This window comes from Pocillopora damicornis, chromosome 8 (genome assembly GCF_964200805.1).
Source record: "Pocillopora damicornis chromosome 8, jaPocDami1.2, whole genome shotgun sequence".
NCBI classification, from domain to species: Eukaryota; Metazoa; Cnidaria; class Anthozoa; order Scleractinia; family Pocilloporidae; genus Pocillopora; species Pocillopora damicornis.
The window spans coordinates 20,947,069-20,972,824 of NC_142677.1; the positions used below are offsets into that span (position 1 = coordinate 20,947,069).

A 25,756-nucleotide genomic window follows, 5' to 3' on the forward strand; every position below is an offset into this window, starting at 1 on the left:
CTCATAGAAAATAATTTTATAGACAATATTGTGAGGAAATTTTATTTCCCTTTTTCTCCAGGGAAATGAAAATGACCCAACGTTCTTCTACTTGTCCGTTTGCGAACCGTTAAAGTTGGAAAAGGGACGCTGCGAAGGCGATGGAGTATGCATGGTTACGAATAATGGCACTAAGTCGTACAAAAGCCTGGGTCGGTACGAGTACAGAAGTATGAGTTTCTTCAGGGAGGACGAAATGTTGATTTTGCAGTACTGCAATAAAGAGTGTAAAGGTAAGTGCTCAGTAAAATAAGACTAAAGAGTAATTTGCGTAAAAAAAAAAAAGAAATTAAGTTAGTGATGTGAGCTATAAGCCAATTCAGTAGAGGTGATATTTAAACCAATCGCAATTTGACAACTTCCATTTTCCCGGCTGTGAGTCCTTGGACTCATTTACAACTCTCTCTTCTTTTTTCGTTTTTTAGCTTGACTTTTAAAGAAACGAACTTTTAAACGCGTCAGATACTGCATTGCACCGGTATCGACAAGTACCGCACCGCATCGGTATCGCAGAGGTCATGGGTTTAAATACCGAACAGGCCTGAATTTTTTTGCAGGCCTTATTTTCACTACTGCAGAGATCGCTCTCATATACACAGAATTTTTTGTTGGGCACAGAGAACACTTGATTGTTTTCTTTCATGTTGGTTTCGTCTTACATGTACTCTATATGCAATTGATACGATGCATAGATAAGTTTCGCAAACTCAAATTAAAATGATATAAAGTGAACTGATAAATCCCTTATTTAATGGTTTAATATGCAATACGAGCGGATAATTTGCTCATTGCTTGTATTTTTTATCGCTCCTTAGGGGCTTGTCAAAGTACTACGCAGCTCTCAAAATATCCGAGCGTATTACAGGTTAAACCATCGAGTAAGGTGTATATAATGTACGTGGAACAATTTGTTTTTCTGTCGTTTTCCAGATGCTGATGTAAAATCAAAAATAACATTTATTTGCGACAGAAAGCAGACGAATCGTGGGCAGCCACAAATACAATCATATGGGGTGAGTGATTTTAATTCTTTTTTCATGGAACTGCTCTTTGTTCTGTTTATTCTGGTTTGGTGATTATTACCTTTCAAAAATTTTGTTTTGGTTTTTGTAGAAAAACGGTGCAGATTTTATATTCAGAACAAATTTAGTATGTCCTCCGCTTGAGCGGGTGTGCAGTTACAGTGATTCCGGTACTACTTACGACTTGCAACTCCTAACAAGTCTAACAGGAAGCTGGAATTACACAACGAGTCATAAAGACAGGTACCTACCTCTGCTCTACAGCTATGTCACTGCTCGTTTCTATTCATTTTCCATTGAACTCTCTTCATTATTTCCGTTTGCTTTCTTTTTCTAATATTCTCTATTTAGCAGCCGTGCGATTGTTCTGGTCGCCTTGGCGAGAAGGAAAAATCAACTTGAATAAATTAGCAGCAAAGGTCACCAATTTTGGATGCTATCTTCAGGTTTCGGACGCCATCGTCCGTTTTTACACACTCCCATTAGATCTCGGAGGCTATCGCTCGTTTCAGGACACTTCCATTTGATTGCAGCGCTTTTGTTCGATTTTCGATACTATCATCCAATTTCTGACGTTATCGTCCGCTTGCGGCAGTTTTTGGATACTTCAGTCGAATTTTGGATTCTTCCGTCCGATTTCGGACGATCTCGTTCGATTTTGAATAGTAACGTTCGTTTTCGATCACGTTCGTCCGATTTCGGTCGCTGTCGTGTATTTGATGTAATTTCTAGCGACTATTTTATGACGGTAGGGTATTTTTCATTTTGTGGAAACCCTCTTTTGAAGTGGGCCGTTTTATGTCGAATATCAAACTTGGGCAGGAATCATTGGTTACGGTTGTTAGCTTATAAGATCACATAGGAGAAGAAATTTCAAAGATCAACAGCATGGCGCGGCGTTCCCATTAGCTCTTTGTGTTGTTCACGTTTATCCTTTGTAGGTCTTTGTTCTTCCTTTTATTCAAATTTAGTTAAAAAAGCTCTTAAGGATTTGCGAAGTCAGACTGAAATATATTTTCTCTTTTTTTTTCTTAGATTCTGGATAAACATTTGCAGAGGCATCAGTGATGGTCCCAAAGGTATCTTAGTATTATCGTCAAGGAAGCTGAAAAGCAGTGATTTGAGCAAATACTTTAATGTCGTAAAATTATCATAGATTTCGTTTGTCTATCTATTTACATTTCCAATTTTTAAAATTGATTTGTTTGCTTCCAGGTTGTCCGTCTTCTGCCTCAGTTTGTATGATAAGAGCAGGACAAGACAAAGTGAACGTACTCGGGCTCACAAGCACGCAGATGATCTCTTTTAAGGGTGAGTATTTGTATCAGCCGTAAAATACATTCTTTATTCCTCCAGATCAGCGAAACGCTTGACACTGTCCGGTAGTTTACAATGCAAAAATCGTGTTACCGTAACCGTTAATCCACGAGTTTACAATGTTCAATCCTTTGGTTTCCGTAAGTTGCTTGACAAATGACAGTCCAGTAACTGGTTCCTTAGCCGTAGACAAGCGAAATATGAACAAAGCGAAAGAAAACGCTTAGCGCCCAGGTTTGACCCAAACTGGAATGAACCACGGTAAAATCACGTGACTTAAAATGCTCGGACGGACTGGTCCGATTACACAGGATAAGCAATAACAGAAACTGGCAATTAAAGTATTTAATACACGTTCTCTTTGCTGATTTTCATGCCTATGTGTCTTGCCAGCCTGTAACCCAGCCGGTCAATAGATACAGGGTTAGTTACATGGGTGTAATGGGTGGGCCAGACCTGCGAGGAGAGGGCAGAAACATGCAAGGCTGAAAATACGAGACACAGAGGCGTAATGTTAGTTGAGGGAAAGGCAAAGGTGATGGATGTTGGTCATAGGGCAGTGAGAGATGTATTAGGGGGGGGAAGGGGGGGAGTCATGTTGGAGACTTGCTGAAAGAAGAGACATGCAGGGTAATCGATGAAGAAAGTAAGGGCGGGAGAAAGATTTAGAGAAGAAATCTTCCAGAAAAAGCAGGGATTGCGATTGAAGATTAAAGGAGGAAGATGGAAGGATCTGGTGAGGGGCAAAGGTATCGATGGAAAGAAGGGACAGACTTGAGATACAAGAACTACTTTAGGGAAGAGAGGGTGGTGCGAAGAGAAGGAAGAGGAGACACTGGGGTAATATATGTGTCAATTGATGGTGGGACAGAGCAAAATGGGATAGCAAGGGAGATGGGCGAAAAGAAGAAAGACCTGAGAATCCTTTTTTCACTTCTTTTTTACAGGTGGTAAGCTTCAGTTAACTTATACAGGGCTACCAGTCGATGGTTGCAGAGGAGGTGTGGAGTCCAAAGTCGTTTTCTATTTTGATTGTGGAAATCATGTTGGTCAGCCTTCTTTATCAAGGTATGTTGTACGAATTGAAGACTATAATATCTACTTGAGTGGAAAAGGTTTGCCTGCTGCTGGCTTTACACAGAAACTAACGGTAAATGAGAGGAAACATCACATCCAGAAGAAAGCAATTGATCCATAGGAATTGTTCTGTATTACGTGTAACCTTTTTTATCACTGTCGCGTTCGTCTTTTTTTCCACAGAGAAGAGTGGCAATCTTGCGTTTTTGTTATTAACTGGAAAAGCTCGGTAGCTTGTAGTGTGGGAAGGTGAGGATTGCCTAAATTAAGTTCTTCAACTGTGTTACTTCATATTTGTTTTCTATAAAGGAGGTGTACTGTTAACACAGCGGTTAAACGCCGCTCAAGCATGCGCAATTGGCTATTAAGGAAACAAAAGTAGGGAGAAGGAAAACCTACGGATTTTTGAACACTAAGTTAACCATTTGATCCCTAAGAGTGACTAACATCTAACTTCTCCTGACAATATCATACTTAAATCATATATTTAAGCCATGAGAATAAAGGAAATGATCACCAACCAAAGAATCTCTTGTTTGTTAAACAAATTCATCTTCTCAGCACCCCAGGCCTCTTTGACCTCTGTTGGTTACAGATGGTTGGTCGCCTTCAGTCTCTGTTAAACTTTCTCCATATTTCTGTAAAAAACCACGCACAACCCATAATATCTCTGTTCGCTCAGACGTAGAGCTAACGTTCGAAACGCCAGCTTTTCAATCAGTTTCTGGAGGCCAATTTACACCACCAACTGAGGGGATGGTACCAAAATATCTTGCAATGTCTAAGAGACCTACAATGTTCTGATGTAGTTACTTAAAAAACACAAGTACCACCGTCTTCAAGCGTTTGTTTCCTCCAAACTGAGACTTATAACATTTCCTTCTTTCTTTCTTCTGTTATTTTCATCTTTATTCTATGATTTTTCAGAAATGTTTAATTTCCCTTGTTACCTCGCCTGGTTGTTCCACTTTTTTAATGTGAATTAAGATTTATCAGCCCGCTTGGAATTTCTTTCTCTCGGCATTAGGCTTTGAAAAGATTTTCTGTTTTTTTTCATTTCCTCCAATTCCATTGCAGAAAAAAAATTGACGAAAACAATTGTGTCATCAAACATCCGGTCACGGGCAGAAGCATTGATTTGAAAAAACTTGTGAATGGATCCGAAAGGTAAGATTTTGTTGGGTTGTCTTTTGGTTCTAGAAATAGTATGTGTACGATTCGTTGAATTTACTCACATTCTGTAGCACCGCTGACAATATACCTAGGGCGCAGTTTCTCTCGCCATGTGCATTGCTTGGGCGTTGTTTGTAAGTTTTCTTTGCCTTTTTCTTTTTTGTTTTTTTGCCAAATTTAGTTTATAGCTAAGGATTTTGAGGCTATCCCGTAAGCAGTAACTTCGAATCATCGCCGGATAGATCCTCGTATGTAAATCGTTGTTTACGAGAATACAAGGAGTCTGGACGCATACAAGTTGTTGTGTCGTATTTATTTTCGTTAAGCGTAGCTGGCCCCTACAGTGTATGACATTAAACCAACGCAAAAGAACGATGATGGTAGGGTTTCTGGCTCACCGAAACGGCTAAGGGTTTGAAAATACCAGGTGTTCAGTTCAAAGAAAATATATTTTAATTGTTGAGGTCAGAGACGTGAGGCAAACAAACATAGACATACACACACAAATACATGACGAAAATATTCAAAGTTAAGCTAATAGCATGTAGCAGGAGCTACACATGCACATATGAAAATAATGAAAAGAAGAAAAATCAAATTGACAGCCAGAAGACAAAGGTCCTTACATTGCAAAACAATATTTTTATCAAAGAAGAGCAATCTACAGATATTTGACAAACGGAGACATCATCAACAACAGTTATTAAAAAACACATAGGTTGTGTGCATGACACAAACTATGTCACTCATCAGCATGGATTGTTCCTAATGTTGATGAGGCCGTTCGTAGAGGGAATTAATTTAATGCCGGTTTTTTTGTGACTACTCCTCAGCACGTGGAGAGTTATTGGACAAGACGAACATGCTAAAGAAGTGTCTTATTACATCAACGTTTGTGGTAAACTTAAGGGATTTAAAGAGTTACCACCGAACTGTCGTGGAGACCAGATTTCAGTGTGCCGTGGGAACAAGGAGTTTATTGTGAAGAATGAAAGTATTTATTATGAAGGTACGTTTTATCTGATTAACTCGTAAGGAAAATAGTGCAGAAAAATTTTTCTCTCTTGGATTAAAGTTTATACGTTTTTACTGCACTCATTGGTTACGGCAGGAAGCTAAAAGTAATTATCTTGAACAATACTTGGCGAGGACACCTAAGTATTTCAGGTTGGACGTTTACTACCAACACATGCAGAATATTGCCAGAGAATTCCTAAAAAGAGTGGTCAGACTAATAAATAGACTTTCACCCATGACAAATGTACAATAATTTCTTTATTCGACGGTAAAGCGCAAAGTTGCCACCTTTACAGATCTGTTTCATTTTCAAGAGGGTAGCAAAGAGAGGGTCCTGATCTCGTTTCACGCGTCACATGTACTTTAAACAGTATTTTACGCGTCGTGAATTTAAAAGGGAAAACTTCAGTCCCACCTTACCTTGTATTTCTGTAAAATTCATGCGTCGTGTATTATTTTTTGGCTTAATCACGTGTCACTCATTTCTCCTTTACACCCCTCGTTCCTGGCGCTTTTGATATTGCTGATAATAGCAGTACGTTTGTCACCTATAAGGCTCTTTCACGACCTCGCTCACCATCTATCGACTTAATGTCAGTGGCAGAGCCTACTGGCACGAAATCCGAAGATCTGAACAGAATCTGATGGTTTCTTCGCTTAGCGTATTCTCTCTTACTTTCGAGAATTCGTAACTATCATTTACTTTGTAGACGCCATTTTTTCGCTTGAGATGACGGCAAGTGATGGGTTCGTGCTTGTGATAAACTTTCATTGTTCAGATGAGGAAGTGGTAAGAGTTGGCGCATTCTCCTTGTCTTAAGAAGTCAATTATGTAACATTTTAAGTGATTATAGTTATCAGTCGCTGTTGTGATCCCCATGCCACAGCGTTTCTGATCATTCGTCTGGTATTGTATTTTAATAATTCTGTTATTGTGAATTAATTTTAACGATCGAAACAGTATAAGTGTCATTCTGAAAAGCAAAGACTGTGGTGCTTCTACTTCACAATTTCTTCCCTGACGGTATGAATTGTCATTCAAGACGGCTCCTCAAGCTGGCAAGATATTGAAATTTGTCACTTTTTTCCTCCTTAGGGAAGTCCCAATTTTGATTATAAGTCGAGCAACAATCATCATTTCTTCACTTGGACAACTTCCATTGTTTGCGCGGGAGACTTGTAAGTAGAACATCTATTCATCTGTCTCACCAAGCCTGTTTAGAAGCTTTTTGGGATTGGCCGAAAAAAAATTTGGTGCTTCGCTCTCAGTTAATCATCTGCAAAACAAAAACCATATATGGCGTTATTACGTGCATTTCCCTCGCCTTTTATGTGTCATTTCGTCTAGACCCAATTAGATGAAACAAATACAGTGCAGATATTGTGGGAAGGATACTAACCCAAGCTTTATTTCACGGGATAAATGTTTCCTCTGAATTTGCCAATTTTACTGAAAAGTGTTTCCTGTCGCACTTCGTGTGATCTCTTTCCCAGTCTTGGTTTTAATTTTGGTTTTAATTTGAATCAATGGTTGGAAAATCGTTGATCAAAAGTTGCCGGTTCTCTAATAAGGCTTTATTTTTGTGTCCAGGAGCCGCGACGTGACAGATATTCCTGAAGCTGGACACAAAACAGTCAAGTCTGCTGGAAAGAAAAACTTAGGGATCGCATTTGGTGTGGTTTTCGCCGTTCTCTTGATCATTGTGTTTGTTGTTGTTTTTTATAAACCTTCCAGAAGGTTAGTGAACTCCATTTTTGTCATTCTTACTACCTCAAAGCAACCACATTCGAAAAGAGTAGATTTAACATCCTCTTATTTACTGATATATTTTGATCTCCCTTTATGGAGGGACATCTGTATCTCTAGTGCACTTTTTCGTGACAGCATAGAACATGCTGATTTTGACTCTTACTTTTATTTGTTCTCATTGCAGGCATCGAATCATTTCTTGTTTGAGGGTAAACTTCAAGACACATGTTCTTCGCAAAGAGATTAAATATCCGTCGTACAGATATCAAAAGGTAATCCAACCCTCTCAATTCAGCAATAGTCAATAACTCAGAAGGTTCCAAGCTTTTTGTCAGTAAAGGGAACCCGATACACTAGTAGGGCAGAAAGAAACAAGGAAGAGGCTTGGGTTGAGTAGCTCTCAGAACTCCTTGTAACGCTGTGCGTCATTATTGCGCTTCGTTCACCAAACACAGGCTTCACTTAACAAGGCAAGACCTTAAGGCCTCTCATTGTTTTCGGTTCATGGTACCTTCTCAAATGCACTATGCGTATCTACTGCTTAAAATCTACGAACGACAAAAGACAGAAATGATGAAATCCCAGCCTCTTAAGAAAAGTTATCGTATTCCTTGACATCTTACTGGCCTTATTTTAAATGGGCACACTAGTTTTCACAAATCTTATTATTAACAGTTCTTAACCAAGTGTCGAAGATCATCGAGGGTCGCTTAGTTTTTGCTTCTATTTACTTTCGCCACCCTTTGTTAACTTGTTTTTACTGTGAACTCCCAGGAGCTTTCATTCGCTCATTGTATCCTACCTACTGGTCGGCCGTTGTGATTACTTTGGTTTTGCGTTTACCACACTCATCGAAAAAGCGCCCCAACGAATAGTTTTCCTGTAACAACTATATTAAGTTCCTCTTTTTGTTGGTTTATTTGTTGTTGTTTTTTTTTCCATTCTAGCTCGATGTCTCAGATGACGACGAGGCGGATTCTCTCATTAAGATAGCTGAGGGGAGTGACGACGAAGAACAAAACGACGATGAAGATCTCTTACCATTTTAATCGGGGGAGACCGGAACAAGCTCTAAACTGCTGACCGCCTATTACAGTAACAGTTGCATTATTGGGAAGGGAGGGTGAAGAAAGTCATTTTATGGTGGCGAGCGGCAGGGTTCGATTCAGCGGGAAGCCAGTCGCAGTGTTTGAAGTGCAAGTATTTTTCACCTAACGATAACATTGTCGGCAGTCGGTAGATGTGTTTATTGGAGGACTGTCTTTGAGTTAAGCTCCTTTCACACAAATTCATTTGAAAACGATGTTTTACGATACAAAAACGGGTAAAATTTGTGCCGTACGTTCATTCTTTTTCGTATTCTTAAAAAAACTTCATCATCTACCCTGATTAGGAAAAAAACTTAAAAACGAAACTGTGTTTGAAAGGGAGACATATGACATAGTTCACATGACAATTAAATGGAAGTGGTTTCGTCCATTCAGTTAATGAAAACTAGGAATAAAAAAGGAACGTGTTCAGATTTACCGTAAGATGAATTTCGTGACGTTTCGTCCGCAGAACAAATAGACTGGCGTATAACGGAAGGAGATATTGGCATGAATCCATATCGTGACTCAGATTGATTAAAAAAAAAATTTGAGTGAAAACTAAAGGAATAGAAGATTTTTTCAAATGAGAATGTAACGGTCATTTTTAGCAAGGTCATTTTTCTCGAAAAAATGTCGCAAAGAAATTTGAATGAAATAATAGAATTCTAAAGTAATTTATTGCCACCTGTAGTGGCTAGACGTAGGTAGAGAAATAGCGAGGAGGAGAAAGATCGACTCCAGGTATTATTATTTTTTTATAATGGGGCTTTCGTGTTTGTATTATCTGTTGAGTGAATCCTCTACTGAGGTTTGTGTAGATGCTCTGTCTTCGCAACATGAATCGAAGGCTGTTTCAAATTGAATTCCTCAGCACACGTTTGTCGGTTTGGAGAAGGAAACATGAGTTGCAGGGTTATTTGATAAATTAGGTGTGGCAATCAGGAGAGTTTTATTTAATAATCCAAGTTGTTGTTAATGAGCCAAGAGTACATTTTCCACTAAATTAGTGTTTTAAGAGAATCACTGCAACTGCTTCTTTATTTTCTTGATTCAGCTATTTCACTACTATTCTCAGTTCCCTGATGGTTTGTAGAAGCTCCTCTTACTGCTTGCTTTCTACAAAGGGAGAAAGAAAATCGGTGGAAGGCACTTTAAAACTGACAGAACGAAAAGAACCGCTTTATCAGGAAAGACATGCAATTATTCAAGATTATTTCTTTGAAGATTCCCCCCTTCCCCCCCCCCCCCACCTCCTCCTCCCATCCTGCAAGCAACCTATGACAATGTAAATCATTTTCACTACGTGACATTCTCATTTCTCTAATGGTTTGTAGTAGCTCATCTTATTGCTTGCTTTCTACAATGGGAGACAGAAATCAATGGATAGTACTTAAAGACTGATAGAACGGAAAGAACAGCTTAATTAAGAAAGACACGCAGCCATTCAAGATAATTTCTATGAATAATTCTTTCCCCATTCTGCAGGTAATCTATGACAATGTTCCCGGTGAATCGTTTTCCCAGTTTATCACATCCTTTAAACTGGGCTCAAAACATGGCCACACATATTTCATGTTGTTATAAGAAACTAGATGTGAATCAGTACGTACTTGGAAGGCAGTTCTCCCACTCATTGTCCTTGTCAAAGTTCGAAGTTGTTGCGCACCATGGCATCCAGACCCAGTCTACAATGCACTTGTAGTACTTCTTTCCCTTGTATGTGAATGGAAACACACAACACTTGTCGTTCTTTGTTTTCCAGGGACAGGCTTAAATAACAAAGCAAAACCGAACTGTTATTATCTCTGAACAAGTCTTCACTCTTTACACCTCAACATCACCATACAAGTTCTCCTTACCGTTCTCTATACATTTCCTCTGGTGCTTGCAAGGAGAACTTGTCTAACAATCAAGGGCTTCTTAAGTTTGGGGTCATTTCCCTTATTTTCATGAGCTTAATGTTTGATTTAGGGGTTATAATGTTGGGAGAAATTAGATGCTTATCACTCTTAGGAGTTAAGAGGTTAATACATTTTAGGTCCAGCTTGCATGGCATGCGTATTTTCTGGCGGCAAGTGTTGAGTGTTTAATTGCAAGATCGAGGAAAGCTTGGGGCGAGTAGAAAAGTGTATAAGGGGGGGAGGGAGTGCCAAGTTTATCCAAGCCACACGAAAATTTTCGGTTCCAGCTCAGGAAAAGGTGAGTTTAACTCTTACCAATGGCTGATCCATAGACCTCAACACGCATACAAGGCTTGTAGTTCCATTCAACGGGGACAAAGCGGATGAAATGCGCAGTGATTGGTCGGCTTAAGTCATTCTTTACCATCTTTTTAGCGTTCGTGTTACCGGAAAACTCCTGAAAGAATCATGAGGTGCCGAGGATCATTGAATTGATTTTGAGCAGGACGGGTTACTTATTAAATTTTGATTGATTTCTAAAAGTAATCGAGGATTATAGTGTCGAAGATCATCAAGGATCGCTTACTTTTTGCATTTATTTTCTCTATTATTGGTCCAGAAAACTCATGCCATCCCCTCAATCAATGGATTTAAAACTGAAATGCGACTTGCTCCATTGGTCACCCGAGTTTGACGCGCTTTTAACAGTATGTTATACGTTATGTTCTCATTGGCTATTTGCAAGATTTCCTTTGCTCTGATTGGCTATTGTGATTGCTGTGGTTTTATTATTACGATATTTAGCCCTATACATCGGGCGCTAATAAAAAAATAATTCAGTGATTTACCAGCTATGTAGTCAGTTTAGCGGAGAGGTAAATCTTACCTTGACCTCCCCATTTTCGGTGTAAAACGTGAAGTTCTGCCCGTCCATGGAGTATTGAAGTCGATATTTTGTCACCCAGTCTGTATCATACAGAGGTGAACCCTGAGTAGCAACTGCACAAATGTTGTATCGACCTGGAAACTCGACTTGAAGGTAATATCCCTTGTCAACTTCTCCCAACGTGTTAGGACACCATACACCGTCATCTTTTTGTAGACGACCCTTCTCAGGTCGGAAGGCATGGAAGGGTTCCTGCCACGAGGAGGCAACGATGTTTTCATCCGAGATCTTTCCGCTCTCCATTCCGATTGGATGACCACGGCAGGCGACGTCTGAATGGTTGATGTATGTAGAAAAGAAACAGGCACAACTAAGAGGGTGCGGGGGAGGGGGGGGATAGTGGGTAAGGTACATTTGACCCTTCCCTTATGGGAGATAGATGTTATCTTTGTTATTTCAAAACCATGCATGCGACCTTTTGAATCAAAGTTGATCTTAGTACTTACCTTTACAGCGTTTATTGGTGGTGTTACAAGTATACGTGTTCCAGTATTCATACTGCAAAGAAAGCGTTGATGTAAGCCTAGACACAATCAAATGAAAGAGCCATTTCCTTTTTATATGCTAAACTATAAGCAAACAAAACCGAAATATTTCCGCAACCTAACCTCCTCCTCCAAGATCTTTTACAAATTTTTCTCGATTTACTTGCACTTTATCAATGCCGATATTTTAACTATTCATTCAGTAAATATGTTATGTCTATTGCTCAATTAATTATGACTAAAAATGGTTAAATAGGTCTTCCAATTCCTATCCAAAACCACTACCTGCCAGGTTGTATTGCAGAGGTTAAAAGTAATATACCTGTTAAAATAACAGACAACACCGCTATCTTTAACGACTAGCTTTTGTCTCTGGTTGGATTGATATCAACTTTCTTTCAACAGGAAAAAAAAACATCAAGGAATATTTAAGTTACAACATATTAATGTATTTAAATGAATATATTATTTCAATCAAATTTCCCGCGCAAAGTTGAAGTGTCTATCACAATCATTAAGATCATAACAGCAATTGGTCGATGAAATTTGACATTGATACGGAAATTATAAGAAAATGACTAATTTGCCGAGATGAATATTCGACTCGTTCGTAATAAAGATAAAATCAAATTTGACCAACCGACTGTTCCGAATGACCGTACTTTTCGACGACTTCTTCGAAGTCACACGATTCCTCTCCGTAGCATTCTTCGTAGATGTCATTGTCCAGAAAGAAGCGTTTGTAAAATGACGTGGCCTCTTTTTTGCTTACCACAACATCTTGAGCTCGGTGAGAAAGGCCTGTGTTTAGCCAAACAATCTCAGATTTAACAGAACTTTACAATCTTAGGACATTGTCTGACAATCACAAAAAGATTCCACAATAATTGGACTCACTTGAGGAGACATGAAAGATAGTCACAAGGACTAAGGCGAAAATCACCCTGAACATTTCGTTGACTGAGCTTGTAAGGAGCTTTTTGATCTGTGCAGGGATGGAGTCTGTGTTTTACGGTTTGCTTTATACGCGTCCGCCTCTCGCCGATGGCGCAGCTAAAAAAACGGCTAACCTTCAACAAACGCAAAACATTTGAATTCATATGTCGATCAAAATATTCATCAAGGGTTTTTGCAGTTTAAAAGTAAACACAGCTAGGCTAATAATGCGAATAAATTTGCTTATCAGAGAATGGGCTAAAGGTTGTTTTTGGGGTCAATATTTACAATTTAGGAAAACAATTGGCTGAAAATTACAATAGTTGGGCGTAGCATGAATTGAAGCAAGACTAATTGGGTGCGTTGATCTTGCTTTTTTTTCGGATGGATCGTCACTTCCTTTTGTTTCAGCGCTTCATGAGCGTTGTTAAAATTCATTCTTAAATATACAAGTTTGAACTGAATCCTCGTAAGGAGAAAATTGATAACTGAGGAACTTAGCGCATAGATAAAGGAGCGCGGGGATTGTGCACTTGTATTACAACTTCAGGAGACCTGCTCTTAGCCAAGGCCGCAGGAGGACCAAGCCCATTCAAAATAAATTTACCGACGTGAAAGGAGTTTGTGAGCAAACATGTTTATTAAATGCATATTCTCTAGCTTTACGTGTTTGTAATGATAAACCTACGTATGATGTAAGACGGTTTACAAGGCTACAAGGCTATCTAAAAATAATGTTTTCTTCTTTCAAATGTAGAAACTGCAAGTGCATCGGCCTCTTGCTCTTTACTTCTAGTTTTCTGTTGAAAAAGGACAAAGAAAAAAGTGAAGATAATTGAGACCAGCCTTCAGATAACGATGAAGTGCTCAATGGGTTAAAAGCTCAAACTTGACGGCGACTCGCACTCTCTCTCTCTCTGGGTTTTATCGTTTCCTGCCCCTGAAATTGCTCTTGATACGAATACAAGATTTTCTTTTAATTTCCTTTCGGACTTAACTTAGCTTGAAACGTTGTTTTAGGTCGTCTAAAGCTCCCCTTACGCTCATCAGTCTTTCCTCTCTGAAACTCGCTAAAACAACTTGATTTACCGCGCTATTTCTTTTATCAAGAGCGCGCGAAAAAATTAGTCAATCACGTTACAGGAAACAAACAGCGGTTCCTAACAAATTCTGTTAAGTCTGAAAAACTAGAAAAACCTTGATTAGAAAAGCTCAGCACTTTCCCCATTTGGCATCTTTGTCATAGTCGGGTGTTGTCGCACACCATTTTCTGCCAAACGAGTATGATATGCATGTGAAGTATCTCTCTCCTTTGAACATGAATGGGAACACACAACATTCATTGTCCTTTGTTTTCACAGTGCAATCTGCAAAATGAAATAGATTAAAGATCAAATTTACAATTACCATGATTACCAGAGTCGAATTCAAGATTTTTTAAGGTTTTTCTCTCCTTCTGACTTACAAGTTGGTTCTCCGTAGACCTCAACGCGCATGCACGGCCAGTTGTTATATTCTCTGACAACAAACCGGACAAACATGGCCAGAACTGGTTCACCGAGGTTCGTTTTTAGCTTATAATTTGCGTCAGTGTTACCTTTAAAAATCTGTTGAATGATAAAGGATGAAAAGAAATAGATTTTTTGAATTGTGTGAGTCTGTTGGAAAGAAAGAGCTTCAGAGAGATCCGCTAGTAACTTCTCTGGAAACAACCCAACTTAAGTCGGAACTGACATACTGACTTTGAAAATGTGATATGAGTCAAATGCAAATTCACATATGTACTTTTCTAGTTCTCGATGAAGCTTCAAAATAAATAAAACATGAATGATTTATAAAAGTACGTGGTTATGAGGTTATCTTCTCATTTTGTAAGTTTTAAAATCAACAAGCTTGTTCCACTAAAAGATGTTTATACCTTGTTCGTGCCATTTTCTTTGTATGTTACCCAGTTCCTCTTATCCAGCGAGGTTTGGATTTCAAATTTTGTTACGTAGTCAGTTGCATATATAGATGATCCTTGTGTGGCTACTGCGCAAACTCGAGTTCGCTGAGGAAGCTCGACCTATGGATAACCGTGAGATGTTAGCAGTGCCTTTGATATCGACCGAGAAGAATCTTTTTTGTTATCATCACCATCCTGCCATCGAAGTCAACATCGTCTTCGTTGTCATTTATTTTAAATATGGGGTATTGTCACTATCATTGCTATTTAATTAAGTTGAAATATGACAGAATTGCTCGTGAGACTCAATCTTATTCATGGCGCACCTCTCACTCAGGGATAAAATATAAAACCATAAAACCCTTTCGTACACGGTCAGTTCACTGGCTCATCATTAGGCCAGTGCTCAGGACATTCGGCTGGATTTTGTGGCTTTTCACCTTAGAGCAAGGAAACAGTTGCCTTTGTACCCCTGAGCAGAGAGAAAAAAAGCTAATTCCTTGCCTGAAGATACGGTCTGGGGTCTTTTTCTGGCCGATTCGAACACCATGTTCCTTTCTGGTTGTTTAATCTTCCTTGACATGGCGCAAAATCTGAGTACGGTGAAAACCAAGAGGAAGCAACAATTCCTCCACCGGAAACTCTTTTGAAATCTTCAACTCTGAGAGAATTGTCGCGGCAATCAAGGTCTAAAACGAAATTGAAGAGAACTAGATCTCAAAAAAAAAGAACACGCTCTGAAAATAAGAAAATATAAAAGAAAGGATGATCAAAAAGACTTACTTGAGGAGTACAAAATTCTGGCTGCAAGAATTAAAGCGAATATAACACGAAGCATATTTGTGTTTGAAGCTTATGGAGGCGTCTTCTCTCCGTTGAGAACGATTGTAGTTTTTTAACGCTTGTCAATATGTTCCGCTTTAAGGTTCAGGTGATAATTAAAGATGGTTAACTCTCAATTGACAAAAGAAGGTCCCGATGTATTCACCATGCAAATACAGCTAATTTAATAAAAAATGTAATTTTATTGTCAATGAATGGATCAGGGGTGCTGAAGATCAATATTTGCCTAAAGGAAATGCAAATGACGGGAAACTTTCACAATGGTTGAATGAACCAGGCATCAGAGGAAAATAGATGTGATGACTTAATTGATTTGGTGCGTTTGTCTTGCTTGCCTTATCTTGCCGATGAAATAGTGCTTAAAATTTGAGAAACATTGTTCCTGGCAAGTATTGTCAATATACATACTTGCTGTTCTTTAAAACTGTGGGAGAAATCCCAAGTTTGTTGCATGAAATATCGGAAGCATGCGCATATAAATAGCTGGTATCTTTCCCATTATTCGCAGTCATGTGGCGACCCACATCGGCGATTGAGAATTCTGTGTGGACAGAGATGTGACCGAGCTCTGATATAAATTTCGGCAGAGGTCAGTAGGCAGGTCTACAAAAGTTATTGATTGCTTGTTTTCTTTTTTTCGGATGTTTTTTTCGAACTCGTGGATGTTTTCCCAAAGACTTCTGTAGATATCAATTTCGAAGGTGGAAATGGATTTCAGTGAATTTGTTTGGTCTATCAACAAGGTGAGCAATTTTGCCTATTCGGTCGGTATCTGCGAAGACCCTCACCGTTATATTTCAGCTCTAATTCCAGCGCTATTAATTTTGATAATCCGTCAAAAAGCTTAAGTGTAAGGTGCATAGTACACTTGTATCGCCCAAACAACCCGCAGGAGAGGAGAATGGGGCTCAGGCCATGTGCACCATCCCCACTTCGGGAAGAAAACTCCTCGCGTACTTCGCCCAGAACAAAAGCCCAACAGAGTGGAGTTCGTGAAAAAACACTTTTATTAAGTGAACTGTGTACAGAAAGTGAAATTACCCTTATTGTCAAGTACTTGTAATGATAAACGCTGATTGAAAGAAACCCATACGTGCTGAAGGCCAGGCCTTCTTTACAAGGTGCTATCTTGATTCAAACGTAAGTAGGATCTGCTGTTGCATGGTGATTTCGGCTTGCATCCTACTTCATGCGTTCAAGTCTCCTTCTGCGAAAAAAGAGAAAAATTTCGATACAATTGAGAAATGACCAATTGGAAACCTTAAATGATCATTAAGATGCCTACCAAAGTCTTTCAGGAATAAGACTGCTTTAATTTATTCTGAGACTCAATTGAAAGTTATCTTAGCGTCCTGTATGATTCATTTCAAGGTTTATTTTCTATCAGATTTCTTACAAAAATTTAAGGTCTGGAATCTTCCACACTTCTGTCATTGGGCTTCGCAACTAAATTCGCAATAGCGCCCGCTCAGCGTCCAGGAAGCAGGTCATGGAATCCCTAATTCATTTTTTTTTCCCTGTAAGTTCGGTGAATATAATTAAGTTCAACACAAAAATCTTCAACAGACCTAAGCACTCTCCCCATTTTTTATCTTTGCCATAGTCGTGTGTTGTCGCACACCAATCGCCGTTGAATAAAGATGGTAAACATGAAAAGTGTCTCTCTCCTTTGTACATGAAGGGAAACACACAGCATTCGTTGTCCTTTGTCCTAACAGTACAATCTACAAAAATAAAAGTATTGAAGCATTCGTTACGTCGATCTAAGCAAAAAAAAGGTATTTAGCCATTTTCAAGCAAAGATGAACCCTTCTCACTTTGTTTATGTAGTGTTAAGAGAGGTAGGGAGGGGGTCCTTGTTCCGAAAGCTACTACGCTTACCCACCATCATTACTCTCCTGTGACATTGTTGATTATTGAAAAAGGAATCATAAAAACGGTTAACCTCAATTTGTTTCTTTGTAGCCTCCTAAACGAGATCTGATGAGTAGCACTTTCATTTTACTGTCGTGCAAAGTGGTTCTAACTGTCGCTAACTAGACTGCCATAACTAAATGTTGTTATAACTAATTATTCAAATGAAAGATTGCGAACAAGCAATCTTTGATCGACTGAAAAGTTTTCCAATTCTTTTCAATGACTTACTTGCAGGTGTACCGTAAACTTCAACGCGCATACACGGCCATTCGACGAATTCTTTTATGACAAACCGGACAAACATGGCCAGAACCGGTTGATCGAGGTTTACTTTTAGCATGTGATCGGCGTTAGTGTTACCGTGAAAAATCTGTCGAATAAAAAAGAAACAAAATTATTGAGAGATTCTTATAAAAAACTCAAATTTTGAATCGTCTGAACTAGCTTGACTTGGAGAAATTTGAGAAGATATCAAGGATTTGAAGCTGATACTTTCTCTCAACGACGAAAATATCCTAAATTCTAAGGTTCGGCTTTTGATAGCTTGGGTTACTAATAGAGAGTGAGGCGCGATAATTTTATTGGGTGGGTTTATTGAAGACGATTCATACATTCTGCGAGTAATTCTGATACATATATTTCTTTTTGTTTAGTTATATCATGTATCATATAAGAGACACAAACAGAGCGTCCATCATATTGCATGTTTAATTTACCTTGTCCGTTCCATTTTCCTGGTATGTTACCCAATTCTCTTTGTCCAATGAGGTTTGGATTTCGTATTTCGTGACGTAGTCGGTATCGTACAGAGCTGAACCTTGTGTAGCTACTGCGCAAACTCCAGTACGCACTGGAAGCTCGACCTAATGATTAGCGGGATATGAATTTTTATTTCGACTGTTCCTGCGAATGTTTTTTAATTGCATTACACTCCAACCTTGTACGTTGAGGTACCCGTACATGAGAAGGTTCAATCCGATTTACCTTAAAGCAAGCTTAAATTTAGACTCCTACTGGTTAATATCTTAATTTCTCAACGTAGAGGTTAGTTATACTAACAGTAGTTGTGGATTTCGGACGACCTTTTCCTTTGTCGTCTCATAAGAGCAGGAGTAATAGTTAATAACTACCACCGAAGGGGAAGTAAATACCCACCACTTTCATTGACACTGAGGTATATAATCGTTTTAGTATATACCTGAAAAATGGGTTTATTTCTGTCAGTATACCGCAAAACGGCCGGGAATTAAACTTTTGACGCGCGAGTTTTTCTCTTCCGTCGCTAGAAGGTGAATATTCCAAATTAGCGAGTCAGAGTGCGCGAAAAGCACTTTTTACACTTGTGGTGTGAACCAACTTTATTTATAATGAAGTTTGGATATAACGCGCCCTGCCATCGGTTGAAAGAGCGCGCTCAATCAAAGTACAAAATATGAAGCTGAGCTAAAGCTTTCACTCCATCTGCCATTTCCCTGACTTCCCTTTAGCTTTTTTCCTTAATTGAAAATGACATTTCGGAACAAGCGAGCCAGTGAGTTGCAACAGAAGAACCAAACAAAGGCTTATAAACATGCTAAGCGCCATAATTGACATTATTATAACGTGAGCAGAGACGAAAATCCTTAAAGAGAGAACGAAATGGACAGTCCGAATGTACTTTTTAATGAATCTCTAAAGCAAAGTACGAAAAAAAAAGAAAAAAAAAACCAGCTATCATTACCTGAAGATACGGTTTTGGATCCTCTTCTTGCTTATTTGCGCACCAGGATCCTTTTTCGTTGTGCAATCTCCCTTGAGATGGTGCGAAATCTAAGTTTGATCTGAGCCATGAGGAAGCAACAATTCCTCCCCCGGAAACTTTATCCGGATCTTCAATTCCAACAGAGTTCCCACGGCACTCTTTGTCTAAAACACATTAGGGATAGAATCATCTTCAGTCTAACCTTAGATTATTGAGTTTAAGCCTCTGTAGGGCCCGGTCGCTTTTAAAACACAACAAAAAGAACATGCTGATAGGCGCTTGCATAATTAGGATGACGATTATGATTGTAAGGAGAAAAAAATCCGCTAAGTAGTCCTTTGTTTCTCCACAGCTGCTTTATTGGGTTATTACTCTTTCCAATTTACACAACATTTAACAATAGGAAAAATTTTCAATTTTTTTAAAAAAAGGAAGCGGTAGAAGTACACTTGTAATAATGTTAACAATACTGATGATGCAGTCAATGATGACGATGGGTTATCAATGGTCACAGTGATGATGATGATAGGGACTTTAAGATAACCACGACGGCAACGAGAACGTCGCAAAACAAAATATTTCATTTGCAGAACAAAAGGGAAACACGTGCGTTTCAATACTTTGTACATTTCTCAGCCGTCCCATGCATTCAGATCTGAAACGCGAAATCACCAACTTTTACGTCCTCTTAGCAATGAAACCTCGACAGTTATTCAGTCAAGTTTTTAATTTGAGCTCAACGCTATATTCATACGTTATGCCGAAGCGAAGATGAACGCAACCAAGCTAGAGATGGCAAAAGCTTTAGAGGAAAGTAAATTTCGTTTTTCGTAAAGTTTACCATACGTTATCGTAATGCATGGCGTCTTAGACCCCCTAATGTTTGCATCAGGGAACGTAATACAGTTACCACTCACAATACCTGTACAGCCTTTTTGAAATTTCTCGCACTGGTAAGTGTTCCAATACTCGTACTATAATTTACCAAGACAAAAAAAATATTACTACCTCAACGTGACAATAAGTAACACTGAATCTATACAGTCTTCATCGCTCTCTTGTATCATTGCACAGATTCAGCCGGTAAAAGTATACTGTTGAACTGAAGTTATGAGGAATCTACTGATTGATGGACAGACAATTAATTTTAATTTCTGATTTCTTTTAACTCCAGTCTAATTAGCTGGATGTGGGATTGGCGGAAAGTATAAACTCGGGCCGACATCTCGATGAGACATCTTCTACGCACAGATCCAGTTTCACTGCTAAGTCTGAGAGTAATCATGAAAAATAAATAAATGAAAATAATTATTATTATTGAATGAGTGGCAAGTGAATAATTGTCACGCGGAGACTGGGAGCACGAGGGCAACGCTTCCCACTCTTAGTTTTCGCCTTGCGTTACCTTTGTACTCACTTCTTTGAAATTACGTGACCAACTATGTCGACAGAGAGAAGACTGCGCACAAACTCAATAACAAGAGCTTCGATAATAAGGAAAAAAAAAATCCCCACAAAAAAATCTTACCGATTTTTCCTTGTGGCCATAATGATCGACAACCTCACCAAAAGTGCAACCTTCCTCATAACACTCGTGGTCGATATCTTTAAAGAAGCCAAAGAAATCGAATGCCTCTTTTTTGTCCAAGACGATCTTGTCACGTGGAATCAGTCGACCTTTATGATAGAATTACTTCAGACATTATTCAGTCATTATTAAGATTCTGTGCATTTAGCAGATATGAACTACGAAAGATTATCTTTTTTCTCTTTTGTTGAATATTTCTTCTTTTCATTATTTAATTTACATTTGGTGAACCAAATGCAAAGATATGAACATTAAAGAATGGCTGGGAATGCTGTATGCAGCAAACGAAAAATCTTTTTTTTTCTCGGTTTTGTTTTTTTTAACACAGACACCAGAAAGGTGAAACTCATTTGAAAGTATGCTCAAAACTTCCCGCCGGAACCTCATGGCGTCTCATTTATGCATGTATCAATTTGAATAATTTTAATTAATTAACAACAAACGCACAGTGCTTATGAAAAAAACGCGGCAGTATCGGGCGCGCACATCTATGTGGCTAATTGACAAAGGCTAAGGCACTTTTGCTTTGAACTTGAGATTATCTTGATATGCTATCAGAAATGATCCAAAACTACCAATTAGAATATCACAACTTGGCTTGAATTCTTGCATCCATTCCTTTTTAAGATCATCAAGAGCTTTTTGGTTGTGCATGGTTGAAGAACGTACTTGGTTGCGGACGGTTCATTAACGGCTTATAAGGAAAACTGCCAGTTAAGGTGGAAGCTTTCTTCGTTCTGTACAATTATAAGTATTTCCGTACTAACAGGCAAACGGGGGCACATACTTACCCTGGCTCGATCCTGTAAAAGCCAACAGGACAGCAAATGACATAAAAAACCTCATTTCTGCAGTAGACAAATTAAAAAAATTAAAAAATAAATGAACTGTGCAGCATAATTATGTTAGCGCCATATTTTTTGCAAATTCTAACTTTAATTATGAACCGCTATTTCTAGGCAGATTAGCACTGAATACATTACACTGAACTACGTTTGAAAAAAACAAAAGAAAGTTCTGATTGATTGGTCCTTTTTTTTAAATTTTCAGTTTAATAAAATGGTAATTGACTGACGCTTTCATGTGAAAGTAACAAAACAACTATTATTCAAAGCTTTATTAATATAAGGGAATGATTTCACTAATTCGCAAAGGGCGCGTAAAAAGTGTGCAAAAGGAGTTTGATCAATATATGCCAACAGATATACAGTGCAGCAAAAACCATCTCCTGATTATCAGTCATATCACATGAAAAATATAGATGAGTTAGGAATCATTTTTGCAATAATTGATTAAAAGGAAATATTGTATATTTGAGGAATACGCGGGAGACACCTGCAGAGAGGTCAAAACACTTATATCTTTTGTGATCGTTGTAAAAATCTTTGAAAACCGTCAGCATTTAACAGAAACGGTTTAGAAGTTATACCTTGCATCTGATAATACAGAGAAAAAATTCTTACCGTTGGCGATGACTTTTTATTCCAAACCTCACGGAGTGATTGCACTAATGGACTGTTAAACGCAGTTATCAAGGGTCCCTATTTATTCAGCCTGAGAAGTGTCAATGGTCAATGAAAGCTGTTGTCTATTCTGGTGACAATTGCAACGTAATTTGCATAACAATTTAGCCCCTGGGACTGTAATCAATAACTCGCCAACGCATTTCATCAAGTTTGCACGCAATTTTTCTTTAAAAAAAGCTTAAGTGAGCAGAACTGCCATATCAACCTGAAATGGAGGTCTGCAAAGGAAAGGAAAGTTCCTTGTCAAAATTTATAATTTTCTAAGGATCTGATATTGCGATTTTTGATCGTATGTAATTTTGTCAATAGTATTATTCATTCATTCGAACATAATGGAACAAAATGGAACAAATGACTAAAAGCACAGTTCAACTAAAGAAATCGTACAAATTAAGGTCTTAATAAAAGATTAAGGACTTAAACGGGCTAAGATCCATGTGTCCCAGACAACGATTGTGTGGTACTTCCAAATGAACAGTCGAGCCGTTTATTTGAAGCGAGATCAGCTACAGTTATAGTTACCGCGCAAAACCAGCCAACCATTGCACCGAATCACGTGATTCACCAAGTGTGCCATTAGCAGACGACGAGCTTTTAATCAGTTTGGCCGATGGATGTTTTCATCATGAATTTAGGCGACATAAATGTTAATGATAAAGTGACTAGTGAGTATATCAAAAGCGCCTTTTATCATTATTCGATTAAGAGAAATGAACTTACCCTAACCATTGGTGACACAGAAGTAGACGTTTCATCAAAATAATTCAGTTTTTTTGGTGACAAAATGCCCCTTCTTTGGTCAATATAAGGAAATAGAAAGATGACGTCACAAGCACTCAACAACTGATGCAAGAATACATTGAAATTTCAACCCCTTAACTTTTTGAAAATTTTTCGTTTTATGTGTCAGCTACCATGGCCAACCACTTTCTTCAGAAGAGAAGGATATTGCCGATGTTAAATTCACACGACCCTGTCCCTCACCCCTTCCCCCTCCTCTAGCTGCACTTTCTGTCCCTCGCCCCTTCCCCATCCTCTAGCTGCACTTTCTGTCCCTCACCCCTTCCCCCTCCTGTAGCTTCACTTTGCAGGCTTAGCTGCTAAAGATGACATGAAAGTCGAATTGGCGAAAAAAATCGTGTTGGTTTTTTCCTTTTGATTGCCCAAGAAACTTTCTCCTGAAGCTTGTCACGGCAACAACAAAAGAAGAGCATCCTTTTGACAGGATAAGAACCTCTTTCCTATTCCTTACTTTAAGTAAAGTAAATTGGAGCAATTTTTTTCCAAAAACTTTTGTGCGCGATAAGCACAGGCAGAACGCATGCGTTAAGCTGTCCCATGGGATCTCAATGGCAATGATGATGAGATAGAATTATTGTTTGTTATGTTTTTATTGTGAAAATAACACTTCTTCATACTACTGATCTGGCAATGTGAACTGTAAATTGATACGTATGATAATAATTAGAAAAAATTTCTGCTTCTGACTAATTCTCTCAAGTTTTGTTTTGAATATTGGTTTTTAAAGGCTTACAAATATCTTACCAACCTAAACTGACCCACTTATTCTAACCTGCATTTATCAAGAAGGAAAGTAATGTTCAATTGCGTGGCTTGTTTCGAATGGAATTACTTCACCAGATATACTGATATTCCATGCCTTAATTATAAAGGTTTTTCGACGGCTGAGACAGCTATCTACACAAAAAAAGTAAAACATTTCTTAATTAAGCAATATGAAAATTATTGATTTACCAGATGCTTTTACTGGGAACAACTTGTTTGAATCAGTATTCCGAAACCATATGCATTAGACTTCTTGAGTTCAATGCTATTCATTGGAGTTACGTTTTTAAGCCAAACCCGAACGCGACGAATTTTAATTTCCTTTGCAGGTGAACATGACGTGGTGGTACACATGGCGGCATGTGATTAATTACGCCATTGAGTGATAACCAACACAAATTAAATCAGAAACAGTCCATTAAAAAAATTCAAGCCAGGGTTTAGATAAGTAACTAAACGTTTCTAAGGAAATGAGCCAACCATTTCTGCTCGCACGGTCAATTCTTCTTCATAAGATCACGATCCTCACGGGGCACAATTTATACGATTTACTGGCTGAATATCTTGCTTCTTTGCTATTTGTATTTTCCTTCACCCGAATTGGGTTTCATTGAAGTTTAGCATGACTCCTACGGCCCCATTTATCCTCGAGCTAAATATAAAACCTTCCATCCTAGTTTTTCCCGCAGCCTTAGCAGCTTTTAAAACATTGCATAATCGTGACAAATCAGCAGACAAACACAACGTTGTCTCGGTTAAACTAAGCTCAGCAAGAAAACATCAAAAATTAACGGCTCAAGGCAACTCGTGGATAATCACCTCTGCAAACAAAAAAAAGGAGTTTTAGATGCATATGCTAACTGTTATTTTACTTGTCATGATCGACCAATCTCAATTCAACATATTGGTAATCTACCTTATATTGGCCTTGTCACTTTTCCTATTTGATTTTTTTTTAATACATGTAGCCCTTTATAAACTCGAATTCATAAATTCAAAACTCTTAAGAGAGACTGAGAAAAAAAGGCTCACGAGGAGGCTCTCAAAAGGGCAGAAGATGTGAAGAGAGGGGCCAGGGGGAAAGTATTATTTCATCGCTTTAGGCCCATCACCAACTTATTTTTCACGGCTTCTTTAGTAACGCCACAGCAAATGTGAGAAAAATATCAAAACATGACAGAGAGCTATATCGAGTGACTGTATAGTATTGTAACTAGCAACGTTATATTGCAAAATTAACGCATGATATTTCTATTATATTCCTTACATCTATTCTCTTTGAGTCATTTCGTAGCATATACGAGCAAAGTTATTAGACTGTAAAGATTCAAGTTGACAAACTTACTAGAAGTGGTCGTGACAGTTTTTTCAACAGTCTTTACAACAGGTCCTTGTTCGATCATGGCTGAGATCTGATGTATGACGTTTGAATCCAGAGAATCTACCGAGTTGTATCGAAGCACGCGCTCGGGCGCACCAAGTGCTATTTGGACCAGCTCTGATTTACTGACTTTATTGGACAGTCCGACGGCGATTATGTTGGACGAACAATTCTGAAAAAAAAAATCATAGGAAGTAACGTCTATTTCATTAATCGTTCCACTAATTACGCCAATTTGCCATATTAGGGAAACAAAACGCGCTAAATATGCCACAGTGATAATTTGTAGAACAAGGCAAAATTCGGTTGGAAAGCTCATTGGATGCATTTTCCTTGCCCTTACAGGGCTCGGAAATCTGAAAAGCAACTCACTTTAAGTCAGCGCATACTATATGTTAAAACATCGAATTAGATGTATGTATTAAAAATCTGTAAGTGCGCTATAGTATTAATAAAAAATAATTTGTTTCAATTGCACATCGTTAAACGATGAGC

General features: G+C 38.4%; 5 protein-coding genes across 17 annotated transcripts in view; 1 reads left to right on the forward strand and 4 right to left on the reverse strand.

The window, feature by feature from the left end:
* The window catches only part of LOC113668641 (cation-independent mannose-6-phosphate receptor), a 32,117-nt gene extending 22,611 nt beyond the window's left edge, over window positions 1–9,506 (forward strand). The window contains exons 23-36 of the mRNA XM_027184580.2: window positions 62–272; window positions 970–1,052; window positions 1,153–1,304; window positions 2,097–2,140; window positions 2,277–2,372; window positions 3,326–3,446; window positions 3,639–3,704; window positions 4,533–4,622; window positions 5,462–5,637; window positions 6,356–6,435; window positions 6,742–6,824; window positions 7,237–7,383; window positions 7,580–7,667; window positions 8,343–9,506. Coding sequence (XP_027040381.2) covers window positions 62–272; window positions 970–1,052; window positions 1,153–1,304; window positions 2,097–2,140; window positions 2,277–2,372; window positions 3,326–3,446; window positions 3,639–3,704; window positions 4,533–4,622; window positions 5,462–5,637; window positions 6,356–6,435; window positions 6,742–6,824; window positions 7,237–7,383; window positions 7,580–7,667; window positions 8,343–8,444 — 1,539 coding nt within the window. The 3' untranslated portion in view covers window positions 8,445–9,506. The remainder of the gene's footprint in view (window positions 1–61; window positions 273–969; window positions 1,053–1,152; window positions 1,305–2,096; window positions 2,141–2,276; window positions 2,373–3,325; window positions 3,447–3,638; window positions 3,705–4,532; window positions 4,623–5,461; window positions 5,638–6,355; window positions 6,436–6,741; window positions 6,825–7,236; window positions 7,384–7,579; window positions 7,668–8,342) is intronic.
* On the reverse strand, window positions 9,412–12,934 carry LOC113668579 (discoidin, CUB and LCCL domain-containing protein 2). Its single transcript, XM_027184510.2, has 7 exons — window positions 12,716–12,934; window positions 12,459–12,619; window positions 11,780–11,831; window positions 11,274–11,605; window positions 10,703–10,844; window positions 10,097–10,255; window positions 9,412–9,602 (listed from the first exon to the last, which is right to left on the reverse strand). The coding sequence occupies exons 1-7, from the start codon at window positions 12,768–12,770 to the stop codon at window positions 9,589–9,591; spliced, it is 915 nt and encodes a 304-aa protein (XP_027040311.2). The 5' UTR covers window positions 12,771–12,934; the 3' UTR covers window positions 9,412–9,588.
* Window positions 12,935–13,375: 441 nt separating this feature from the next.
* LOC113668594 (lactadherin) lies at window positions 13,376–15,641 on the reverse strand. Its single transcript, XM_027184526.2, has 6 exons — window positions 15,483–15,641; window positions 15,204–15,388; window positions 14,673–14,819; window positions 14,220–14,361; window positions 13,952–14,121; window positions 13,376–13,554 (listed from the first exon to the last, which is right to left on the reverse strand). The coding sequence occupies exons 1-5, from the start codon at window positions 15,535–15,537 to the stop codon at window positions 13,967–13,969; spliced, it is 684 nt and encodes a 227-aa protein (XP_027040327.2). The 5' UTR covers window positions 15,538–15,641; the 3' UTR covers window positions 13,376–13,554; window positions 13,952–13,966.
* An 890-nt stretch (window positions 15,642–16,531) lies between these two features.
* Window positions 16,532–22,359, reverse strand: LOC113668593 (putative carboxypeptidase X1). The gene is made up of 9 exons (XM_027184525.2): window positions 22,252–22,359; window positions 21,580–21,636; window positions 20,729–20,877; window positions 20,123–20,174; window positions 19,180–19,364; window positions 18,176–18,322; window positions 17,688–17,829; window positions 17,111–17,266; window positions 16,532–16,749 (listed from the first exon to the last, which is right to left on the reverse strand). The coding sequence occupies exons 2-9, from the start codon at window positions 21,632–21,634 to the stop codon at window positions 16,730–16,732; spliced, it is 906 nt and encodes a 301-aa protein (XP_027040326.2). The 5' UTR covers window positions 21,635–21,636; window positions 22,252–22,359; the 3' UTR covers window positions 16,532–16,729.
* A 1,327-nt stretch (window positions 22,360–23,686) lies between these two features.
* The window catches only part of LOC113668640 (uncharacterized), a 34,775-nt gene continuing 32,705 nt past the window's right edge, over window positions 23,687–25,756 (reverse strand). For all 13 annotated transcript variants that reach the window (XM_089213938.1, XM_089213931.1, XM_089213930.1 and 10 more), the window contains 2 exons: window positions 25,226–25,433; window positions 23,687–24,701 (listed from right to left, as the gene is read on the reverse strand). In XM_089213938.1, the coding sequence (XP_089070064.1) occupies window positions 24,676–24,701; window positions 25,226–25,433 (234 nt within the window). In that variant the 3' untranslated portion in view covers window positions 23,687–24,675. The remainder of the gene's footprint in view (window positions 24,702–25,225; window positions 25,434–25,756) is intronic.

Excerpts from the sequence above, each read along its gene's own strand:
- LOC113668579 (XM_027184510.2), bottom strand. The coding sequence starts at position 12,770 with ATGTTCAGGGTGATTTTCGCCTTAGTCCTTGTGACTATCTTTCATGTC. Across the intron at positions 11,832-12,458 it reads ACGGTCATTCGGAACAGTCG|TATGAATACTGGAACACGTA; the intron begins GTTGGTCAAATT and ends CTTTCTTTGCAG. Across the intron at positions 10,845-11,273 it reads CCGAAAATGGGGAGGTCAAG|GAGTTTTCCGGTAACACGAA; the intron begins GTAAGATTTACC and ends TGATTCTTTCAG.
- LOC113668594 (XM_027184526.2), bottom strand. The coding sequence starts at position 15,537 with ATGCTTCGTGTTATATTCGCTTTAATTCTTGCAGCCAGAATTTTGTAC. Across the intron at positions 15,389-15,482 it reads CAGAATTTTGTACTCCTCAA|ACCTTGATTGCCGCGACAAT; the intron begins GTAAGTCTTTTT and ends ATTTCGTTTTAG. Across the intron at positions 14,362-14,672 it reads AAGAAAATGGCACGAACAAG|ATTTTTAAAGGTAACACTGA; the intron begins GTATAAACATCT and ends ATCATTCAACAG.
- LOC113668593 (XM_027184525.2), bottom strand. The coding sequence starts at position 21,634 with ATGAGGTTTTTTATGTCATTTGCTGTCCTGTTGGCTTTTACAGGATCG. Across the intron at positions 17,830-18,175 it reads AGGAAAATGGAACGGACAAG|ATTTTTCACGGTAACACTAA; the intron begins GTAAATTAAACA and ends TTTATTCGACAG. Across the intron at positions 17,267-17,687 it reads AGTTTACGGTACACCTGCAA|ATTGTACTGTTAGGACAAAG; the intron begins GTAAGTCATTGA and ends TTATTTTTGTAG.